An 11,554-nucleotide genomic window follows, 5' to 3' on the forward strand; every position below is an offset into this window, starting at 1 on the left:
CAAATATTTAAGTTACTAGGATCCCATTGGAGGATAATATTCGCTATTGGTGTTGGTCATCTGTCTCCTCATCTTTGCCATTTCTTGCCCTTATCTTTAAAGCTGATCATTCAAGTTCCTTATATGTCCCTTATTTCAAAAAGGATTGCATCGCTCCTCATTAGTTGGGGTTGCACATTTTAAACCCCATCTTGATGTTCATTATAAGGATCGTACTCATTATTAGTCGCCATCCTCTCTTCCCTTTTAAAGGATGCATGATACACAAAAATAAGACCACACTAATCCTAACAATAACAAAATCAGGAGAGAGCACCATAACTAACAACGTATATTGCCAAATAACTATATTCAATGCATCACACTAAACATATATCAAATCCAAACAATAAAGTTAAGTAGTTATCACAAAGCAGAGCCTTGAGATATAAGACTCTAATATCAAAATTAACACTCTAAAATTTCATTCTAATTTTTCATGAAAATATGATTAATTAATCAAACATTAACTATTAAATGCTTATTATAGTTGAAAATGGACCAATATGGTAATAAAGAGTAAAACTAAATTTTTCAAAACACTACCATGGTAATAAAAGCTTACCATGGTATAAAGAGCTTTAGATATTATTTTTAAACCCTACTATGACAGAAAAGAGTCTACCATAATAATAAAGAGTCAAATCCATTTTGTAAAGGTTTATCATGATAAAAAGAGAGTTTTTCTTACAGTAAAACATTTTATAAAATAGACTACCATGGTAGGAAAGAATATATCATGATAGAAAATATTCAAACATTACAAAGATAAGCCTACTATGGCAACTTAGGAACTATATGAGGTAATTAAATATATATCATTGAAATTGATATTAAATAAAGGGTACCTAATGAGATTCTACTGAAAACAAATATTTAATATCCAATATTTTGATAAAAATTGCAAACACAAGAGAAGTATGGTTCTCAAGAACATTTTTAATCTAAATGTCATTTTTGTCAATCATTAATAGACAACAAAGAGATACGTTAACCCAAATTAATTACACAGGACTCTAGTAGGTTGACAAATACTTTCTAAACATAAGCTTAATAATTAACACCTAAAATGGGCCTGAACATCACTTTTCTCAAATTGGTAGCATGACTTAACTAGAGTCTACACTATGGGGTACCTTTGACCATAACACATCCATTTCTTAGCATCATTTAGTAAACACATTCTAAACAAGAATAAAGTAAAGCCATAATTGGGTTATAGTCATCCAACATAATTATATATCAATATCTAAATAATCAACATCTCAAAGATTGATTATATCATAAATATTCTAAGTAATCAATAAGGAACATTAGGGATAGACAGAATTGTCATGGTAACATATGTAGAGTTAATCAAAGTAGAGTCTACATGCTTAATGTGTTCAAGAATTGCCCTAGATTGGCCAATATATATTACTTAACCAAAGAAGGCAAAACAAAAGGATTGTTGTCTCACATACCAAGTCTAGGCCTTTAATGCTTTTCGAGTTGGAATCACTCCTATAAAAATATTAACCACAAGAAATGAGACACAAAGATCCCATTAATGAGAATTAATATGTAATAATACATATGATGCAATTAATCATGCATTTTGCTAAGTGGGCATATTACAATAGATTTCCAAACACAATTTATCCAAAAAATCCAAACAAAAATGTATGAAACACCTTATACCCCCCTTACACTATGCCCAAAAGTAATAAACCTGGCCAAAGGTAAGTCAGTCTAAGCTAAGTGCCATTCATTGGATCTAATGAGAGAATATCATGTGGTAAGAATAGTTTCAAATAAAATCCCAATAACAACAATTAAAGCCCAACAAGTCATGTATATTTCAAGTATATTCGAACAATTTCATGCTTTCAAACACATGGTTTATACTAAACATAGTATATAAGCATATAATAATCCACTTGGAAAATAATTTCTAAACACTAACAACATATTTTCCAAACATGGTCAAATTTCCAAACTCATTAAAACACACATAGAAATTACAAAACACATATTAATAGTGGTTATCTTGTGACTTGGTCAATAAGTTTCCTTTCATAACACCACTTCTATAACATCCTCAAAATTTAAACATAATTAATTAAGCCTGACTAGAGTAATTAAGTTTTTTAGTGAGGTGTATAGTCAGAAAGGTCTAACAAGCATGTTTGGTTATAATTTCAACCCTAAACGTGGGTCCAAAGTGAAGTTGGATTACTCTGATATGAAGAAGGAAGAAAATCTTAAGGATGAGATTTTATACTATGCACCATGGCTTATGGATAATTAGTTATGGTGCATGTGGGTTGATGTGCCTAGGGAAAGACTTCTCTACAGCACATGGTCACTTTTCTGCAGAAATAAGAATGCTCTACAACTTGTGAATTTGAGAGAGAAGGAAGAAAAATGAAGTGAAGCATGAAAAGCTTTGCTAGTACTTTAGGATTTTAGACATTGGAGCATATTGGAATTAGAAAACACTTAAGGTAAGGTTTCTAAGCATATTTCTTCCCTTTTTCTTCCATTTCCTCTAGTTGGGAAGTTAAGGATTGGTTAAGAAATATGATTTTTAATCCATAGAGACTATGGGTTTGAACCCATTGATTTAAATAGAGTTAATAAGGGTTGAGTAAGCTAATGAAACCTAGAATTTATGGCTTTATGAGTGTTGGTGGTTGGAAGGCATTAAATATCCAAAATTCCACCTTAAAAATGGTAGCTAGGATAATGTGACTCCATTAATAATTATTTAAGAGTTTAATAAAGTTAATGTAAGTTAGAAGAAGCTAAGAAACCCTATAAATACCTTTGTATGATAAGAGATGGAATTTTAGGAATGAAGAAGTGATACAATTAATAGTGAAAACTACCCTAAAAGGGGTATTGATAAATTATGTTGTGATTAATTATAGAATAATCATTTGACACCATTGAAGCTTTATGGAAGCTTTAGGAGTGAGTATTTGAGAGGTAAAACCTTTGACCTCTCAAAGGTTTAAAATAAGCAAGATAATTCTTCCTTGTACTTTTGTGTGTTAATTTATTTATTGATTTATACTTTATAATTTAAACATGTGGGATTAAATGAAAATGCAAGTGTGGCATGACTTATTTGAAAAATCCATTATAATATAATCTTGTAATTTCAATGAAGTGTTTTTCACTCTAAGATTCGATGATGTGATTTGTGAATGGATTTTTAATGATTGTTGTCATGAGAATTTCAATTATTTGAAAAGTGAAAAGTTGAACGAAATTGTTTTTTATGAAGTTCTATGAATGTTTATGATATAGAGTTCAATGATGTGATTAAATGTTAAGTGAAGTATAATGATTGTGTGACAAAGGAGTTCAGTGACATTTTGTATTGTGGAGTTTGATAATATGTGTTAAATGCTAATATGTGATGAATATGAGACATTGTGCATGCTTGGGTAGTGAATACTTGCATGCTAGGAGTTATTGTATATTTATGAATTGCATGATCACGAGAGCTAAGAGCTCGCCTAAAAAAAGGAGTAAATAATTAAATCCATATGGTAAAGTTCCCATCAGAGTTTGATGGTTAGCCTAGATTGATTATATATATTATCTTATTTGTTCAATGAGGGACTTAAATCTAGCTAGTTATCTACTTGTTCAATGAAAAAACTAGTCTAGAAAGAATGACACCTCATAGCGTGAGAAATGGAAAAAACTGTGACTCACAAGTGAGATAGAAAGCCTTGACCGATTAAACTCTCACAAGTGTTTTAGCTAGGGTAGTCTTAGTGTATAGACGATCTCAATGCATTATAGCCCATAGTTTTATATTAGAGAAATAAAGAGGATGTAAGGAAGGTATGATTATATATATAATAATTAAAGCTTACATGATTGTCTGTATTGTAACCCTAAAGAAACAAATCATGTAATAAGTCTTGTTTTTATATGAAATAAAGTATTATGTCAATCATTATTTCATGAGCATAAGTACTATGAATGAGAATTTGAATTATGCTCTTGAACATGTTTAATGATTTCAAATTAATTATATTTGTCATTTGCATTTAAATTGATTGACATGCATTAGTATGAGTTAGATAAACTTTGATTACTAAACGGTTGTACCTCACTATCTTCAATATTACAAAAACTAGTTCAAGAAGATAAGACAAAGAAAAACAACCTGAGGTATAGGATTAAAATTCTATTAGTAGGCCTCCTTTACTTTTGAGTATTTATGTATATTCTTCACATGATATTGCCAACTAGAATTACTTTATGTTGTGACTTACTTGTACTATGAGTTTTTTTAATTTATATAGTGTATTTTAGGCCCTAAAATGCATGTGTATGGATTGTGAAATCTATGGCAAGGCTAAAATACTAATACAAGTAAGAGTTATATATGACATGTGAATTACAGTGATTAATCATTGAAATGTGAGATTAGAGCTCCCCTTTTTACTTTTGAGTTTAAGGGGTTGAGCAATGAAAGTATGTTTTATAAGTTTTGTTAATGATGCGGTGCATTGCGCAAGTCTGTTTTAATCTACTGAATGTTGTTTAGGTGGTATTTATGGCTTTTAGTATGAATTTTGGGCACTCAAGTCTTGTGTTAATGGTGAAAAAGAAAAAAATTTTAAAATAGATATCTAACTTTTGTATGAGAAATAATTTGAGTGTGAAACTAAAGTCATTAGTTAGAGTTATGAGAAAACTCTTTATAGATATCTAAATCACGTCAATTGAACGTTGGGCAAAGAAATAGATCACGTCAGAAGTTCACAGAGAAAGCTCTCTTTGTCAAATAACATACAATGCACCGCTATACGCTGTGCACTAAGCTGTAGTACATGGCACAGAAGCTTACGAGCCGTGATGCAAGTACCATGAGCTATGGCGCATGCCTCTATTTCTACACTATTTCACTGTTTTTAATTTTAAGCAAATGCGTTAATTTTTTTTATCCTATGCTTTCGCACACAAAATGAACACTGATTCTTCATTGTAAAGTCCTTTTAGTATGTTTTAAACAAAGAAAACTTAGGATCCCCTTTATTTAAGTTTGATAAATTTGTTATTCTTACTTGTGAAATTTGACAAGATTGATAATTACCATAATGTTTGGGAGATTTGGGATAATTAGTAAGTGTAACCTTACTTGTCTAACCTAAATATTTCAACTTCTACCAAACTCTTGATCAATACAATCCATACAATTATTTCATAATACATAGGTATTAATCACATGTGAAATCAATAAGTAACTCTAATAATAGAATTATACAGTCTAGACCTACCTTACAATTAGCACTAATTTAAGGTTAGGGTCCATTTTAACCATTCCACACTTCTCTCTAAAATTTTCATACACTAATAAACTATAATTAAACTATAATTAAGTCTAAAATCACTTATAATATCATAATTTCATCAATCCATATTCCTAAATTCATCCAAAAATACCTTGAAAAATCAAAAATTGTCCTCAAGTCTTAAATCACCATTCCAAAGTCTTAACAACATTTTCCCATACTCAAATAAACATCTAAACACCAAAAATTCATTCTAATGATTCGGATTCAACATAAACTCAGCTATATAGATCTTGAGTTTAACTCAAAATTCCTAAATTTAAAATTCAATCTCAAAGAAATGTTCTATACCATTTATTACACTCCCAACAATATCAACAAATATAATAAATCATCATAACTTCATATTATTTATCCTATAGGAAAACCCTAATCTAAAAATCATCCTCAAACTTAAAGAAAAATTGATAGAATGGTAGAAGGGAAGGCAAGAAACTTACCTTGAGGGTTACAAGGCTCAAATCTAGATCCAAGGCTCTGAAAAATCAAGTCCTAGCACAACAAAATTGCCCCTCTGTGTTTTCCTCTCCCTTTCCTGCGTTTTGATTTGACTTTCAGAATAGGAACTTTTATTTGTGTTTTCAACCATGACCGATCAGTATATTTTAGAACTGCAAACAATTGAAACTACTTAAACCAATTTGCCCTTTCTATTTAAGACAGTAGACGATTGTGTCATGTACTAGGTTCAACCATGGATGATTGTAATCCAAATTATCACATACTCCTTAATTCATCACCAAACCTCAACTTAACCATTCTAAATCCCAAACAACCAACACATTTAGATTCATAGTTATTTATTAACCTCAATAAACCTCAAATTAATATAATCCTCTCATTAAAATCTCACTAAAAATTAGGATGCTATGCAGGGCATACTTTCAAGTAGAAATAATGTTTATAAAGGTACTTATAGATAACTTACCAATAAAGTACTCACATCAATAGTGAAATTTAATCTCACAACCTTTTGAGTTAATCCTTATCAACTAGATTAATATTTGTCATATGAGAACATTTATCAGAACAACTATTGGGCCTTGATCTTTTAATTGGGCCTCAGAAGTTTTTTTAGACTTCACAAGAAGTATACATGGGGCTTCAAAAACATTCAAGCATTGCAGACTAGCCCATTAAATAACTCTAAGATTTATCAAGTGGATGTGACACAAATGGTAACAATTTAAATCCCTTAAGCATCATTTCAGGCTTCGATTTTTGGAGGTATATATGAAAAAATATTACTTGAGAGAGAACAACTTCTTAAATGGCATTTAGATTCCTCGAATCATTAGTCTTAAAATTGTCGGCTGTGGGAATACCTACATTCCTCAGCACAAAATCGGAGAGCAGGGCAAAAGCATAGACACATGTTTTTGAACTTGGTCTTTCAATATTGGGCCAATCACATATGCCGTTGAAATATTGGTTGGAGTCTTTTCATATATACAGCTTTTCATCTTATTAACTTATTGCCCGCTCCAGATATATAATCATGCTCTACTTATTTAACCATGCTGATGTTGTTCTTGTAACTGGAAGTGAACAAGCATGTTCTCGCTGAAGGATTCGATAGTACATGTCAAATCAGATGCTTTTAGATAGGATTCGATTATATGCTATCCAAGTGTATCTTGCGAGATCGTGGCTGAGGGAGATTGGATTACACTACTGCTACAAATCTGACGATGTACTCTGCATAATCAATACACATTACTACCATTTTCTCTATAGCCTAAAGTCCTCTGTTTTATCAGTTTCATCGCGTTTTTGTTCCGGTATTTGTGGTATATATATTTAACAGTACTATAGTCGCTTTTTTACACTCCGTTTTGCCAGAGATTGTTAACGTTGTATATAAACTAGTCAATTAATTTTGGAAGACCATATCATGGCGAGAGATAAAATTACCTTTGAAAATTATGGTCATTGCATCCAACAAGTTATCCCCGTGCATGATAAATCTATATTTCCCTCAAACTTCAAAATGGGAAAAAAAAAAGTTCATGGAGAACATATGGAGAATAATTTAAAATTCGTACTACATAATCTCAAACGAAATTAACACGGGTAAAATCTTATTCAAGGGTAGCAGAGACACAATTCAACAATGAATTCGTAGACGTGTTTTTCTCCGTTTCTAGCTCTCAAGGGCCACCTGGGGCATAATAGTCTTTCACTGTGTAAGCGGTCTCAATAGAAGTGAGAACAAGAAGAATTGTAGCTGCCACAAGTTTGAGGAGCATCCACGGGTCAGGAATGTACTTGCTGAACAAAAGCAGGAATTGGATTTTGATGCTGAATTTGATCCGAGGACCAAGCAGTTCCAGAAAACTCTGGAAATGATGCCACTTCATGGTCAACCATCCGGTCACAGGAACACTAATAATATGCTCCGGCACTGCGTTCAATCGCACGCACAAAGCACTGTATCTCGAATCCATATTTTCAGCTCCGGCTGTGATATTTTGGAACATGAACAGTAATTTGTGCTCGCTGATCGCAAAATCTTCATCCACTACAATAATGTTTTTGGATTTTAGCAGTCGGATGTCTTGAACAGAACAGATTAAGCCTTTCAGAAAATACGCGTACGAGGTGAACTTGAAGCTGATTTCTTTCAATCCGCTTTGCTCCCAGGCAATCAAATTCCTCCACTTCACATCCGTTCCTTCTTTTATATACAGCGTCGGGATTATCAGCTTCCGCTCACTTTCCTTAAAATCTATATAAAAATCGAACCTGTCCACAAACTCCCTCAGTGCTGAAGCCACAATTCCTGTTTTGTTGTCTGCAATATAACTCTAAATTTGGTTATGACCGAGGTTTTATAGATGTTAAATCAGAGATAAAAATTACTTCAAAATTACCGGTAAGATTAGAAGCGTTTGTATTCTTTTGTGAAGTCGCATAAATTTCGATTCTCGCAGCTTGGAGCTCTGTGGCGCAGCGTTTCAGTTCTTGTGTAGCAGCTTTCATGGAAGTCACGTCTTTGTCAAAGGGGTCGACGGAGGACAGGTGCATGAGATGAAGGAAATGATATACTCCTGCGGCAGCAATGTCGTATCCGAAGAGTGACTTGGCAATTTTTTCTGGAGAAAGTTGTATCCCGCCACCAGGAACATCCTGAGAAAGTGCAAGTAGACCGTCAAGTTCTTGTCCTTTATCAGCTTCTTGTTCTTGTACTTTGAAAAGTCGACGGGACAAAGTTGTAAGCACGAAGAAAGGGATTTGGTTCTCGAGCAGAGTGAGATCAGTGAGAACGCGCAAGATCTGTTTCTTGTCACTGTATCCATCCAGGGTGATATCATGGAGCCCAAGAAGAAGCTCTAAGAGAAAGCAGGCATCAAGTAAGATTATTCTGGCAAGCTGCTCTGGTTCGAGCTGGATCTTCTCCGCATAGCTCAATCGAACTATACTGTCCAGCCCCAGAATGGCCTTACTGCAGGTTTGAACGGTGCTGAGAAGCAAGTTTCCATGAGTGGGACGAGCAAGAAGCTTGTTCATGTAACTCCACTTGGTCTCTTCCATGATTTGCAGGTCGACTCTGGTTCCACTGTGAAAGGGTCCCATGGCCACAAACTGAGGTCTGTAGTTGTAATCTTTCTCTGTGTCGTTGGCTTGTCGAATTTTCTCTGCAACTTTCGAAATACAGCATGCCTTTGCTTTGCTGTGATTCACGGATCCCAGCGTCATTTGAATATCAACGATCCATTGATCAGATGGTGCCATTGTGAATTTGTGAATGTATATAGCCGGCGGAAGCACGAAATCAAAATAAAATGGAAAGAAAGACAGAATGGGAAATCAATTCCAATGTATCATGTAACACCAGGAACTGATCAATATCACTTCACTCGCTTGATTCCCGCTTCGCCAAAGTCTATCTGCTGTGTGCTCTTGTGAGCGCTTTTATTTGTATCGTAACCGGACATACATAGTCACTCCTCGCCAGGTCTTCCCATACTTCGCTCCAAAGCATTGCGTTTGATTTTTTTTTTTTTTTTTTTTTGGGAAAATGACCGTGAAGCCCACAAAACATTAAAAACACCCAAAAATTCCATAAAATCACTAAATATTGTCAAGTCCTAGAGGACTTGGGGTGAATTGATTATATAATCCTATTTCGTGGGCACGTCTCTTGATTATATAATCAATTCCAAATTTAAAATTCTTACATTTTTCATTTGAAAGTGATTATATATTCCTATCTTACACAGTCTAAAACTACTATTACGTTTATAAATTATTAAACTAATATTTACTTAAATTTTTTTTAATTTTAAACAAGTTAAAATCTAGCATAAAACTTATTCACTCTTAAATTCCTTGAGACCTAAAAGATATTTAATAATTTTATGGGACATGTGGCTATTTTCAATGTCTCTGCTGTACTTCATGGTGATTTTCTCTTTTTCTTCGTATTTAGCTTTGCCAAAAGGATAATTACAATGAAATGATAATTTGATATCATGAAATGTGATAATTATAATAAAGTTCTAAGAAACTTATTTTAGGTTAAATTTTTGCATGAAATTACTTTAGCACCCCTTTGCAACTAATTTTATATGATTCATAAGTTTGGTATAAATATTTGTAAGTTTGGTTCCACCAATAACTAAATAATTTAAGAAATCACAATTTTTTATTAGCAATTTTTTTTTAATAAGCAAAATCCAAATAATTTTATATGTTTACAAGTTTGGTATAAATATTCACAATTTTCATTTCACCAATGACTAAAATAATTTAAAACATCACAACTTTTTATTAACAAAGTTCAACTAATTTTATATCATTTATAAGTTTGATATAAATATTTACAAATTTGATTCTACCAATAACTAAAATGATTTAGAAATTCACAAATGTTTAAATTGTAGAGATATACTAAAGTAGAAATTCCTTGGGACCTCACTATGTTTATCACATTTTACATGATCAAATTGTTATTTCTTTATTTTAGAGAGATTTATTTGTCACTCCCCCTTTGTTAAATTCGCATAAATATTTGTTAAATTTATTTGAAAAAATATAACTTTGGATTCCCGTATTTTGTTCACATTTTGTTATTGATCTCTACACTTTTTTTTTGTGTTTTAAGTCCTACACTTTTGTTTTTAAGTGTTTTAGGTCATTTTACATATAAAGTGTAGAGATCTTGAAAGGACATAAAATAACAAAAAATAAAAATATAGAAATCTAAAATACCGAAAAAATGTAGGGATCAATAGCAAAACACAAACAAAGTATAAGAATCTAAAGTTATGTTTTCTCTCTTTTTTTTAAAAAAAAAAATAAAGCATCGGCTGTAGTGATGCAAATAAAAACAATAATGTGAAACAAACAAAAAAAACAAAAAACAAAGAAAGAAAATCCATAAAACTCGATTTCCAACCATCTTCCATGTGACAATTACTTTTATTAATGTTAATAAAAACTCAAGTTGTAAGTTAAAATTTTATATGTTATATTTTATTTTGAAGCACTTACTTGAAAGATTAAAAATATTGCTAATTAATAGCAAGGGTATGGAATCCATGCAATTGGACTAAATAATAAGAATGCGTAAAATGTGGATCCAGATTAATTGGGGGCAATTAAAATAATACAAAATTGAAGTCAACAGTCCACAAGTGACGACTCATCTTGCATATTCTACTACCAAAGTATCAGTACGTAATTCAGCCAGCAGAACAGTGAAAATGTGTTGGTTAAAATGAAAGTAAACTGGCTCCCAACATACATCGTATGAGGCCAAATCTAGTTAAAACAAAATCTCCTAAAAATTTTGTATAATTTAGTAGAATTAATGAGAATTTGTACCATTACATGGAAAGTTTTGCGCATTAATAGTGAATTTTTAGAACAGATCAAGATAGATTTAAGGGTAAAATGGTAATTCAGCCCTTAAATTATATGTTTATGAGTATCTGACCATACCCTTGGTTCCGTGGCATTTGCACCTCCAAAATATTTAAAATCGTGACAATCTTCTCCTAATATTAACTTTAATTATTAATTAATTAGAAAATTATATAAAATAACCCAAAAAAATAAAATTAGTAAATTTTGATTTTTTTATAATTTTTGTTAACTAACAATTAAAGTTAATGACAATGAGAAATTGCCACGATTTCAAATGTTTAGAG

General features: G+C 31.9%; 1 protein-coding gene across 1 annotated transcript; it reads right to left on the reverse strand.

Moving 5' to 3' along the window:
- Positions 1-7,390: 7,390 nt before the first annotated feature.
- LOC129289526 (UPF0481 protein At3g47200-like) lies at positions 7,391-9,299 on the reverse strand. Its single transcript, XM_054926304.1, has 2 exons — positions 8,273-9,299; positions 7,391-8,193 (listed from the first exon to the last, which is right to left on the reverse strand). Exons 1-2 carry the CDS (start codon positions 9,132-9,134, stop codon positions 7,550-7,552), a joined length of 1,506 nt encoding a protein of 501 aa, XP_054782279.1. The 5' UTR covers positions 9,135-9,299; the 3' UTR covers positions 7,391-7,549.
- Positions 9,300-11,554: the final 2,255 nt, after the last annotated feature.

The sequence above is a fragment of the Prosopis cineraria genome, unplaced genomic scaffold (assembly GCF_029017545.1).
Source record: "Prosopis cineraria cultivar Desert tree isolate PC_DT_omini unplaced genomic scaffold, ASM2901754v1 PC12, whole genome shotgun sequence".
NCBI classification, from domain to species: Eukaryota; Viridiplantae; Streptophyta; class Magnoliopsida; order Fabales; family Fabaceae; genus Prosopis; species Prosopis cineraria.

What these genes read in the sequence shown, in the direction of transcription:
- LOC129289526 (XM_054926304.1), bottom strand. Translation starts at nt 9,134, where the DNA reads ATGGCACCATCTGATCAATGGATCGTTGATATTCAAATGACGCTGGGA. An exon ending in AAACGCTTCTAATCTTACCG is followed by an intron (nt 8,194 to 8,272) that starts GTAATTTTGAAG and finishes GTTATATTGCAG; the next exon opens with ACAACAAAACAGGAATTGTG.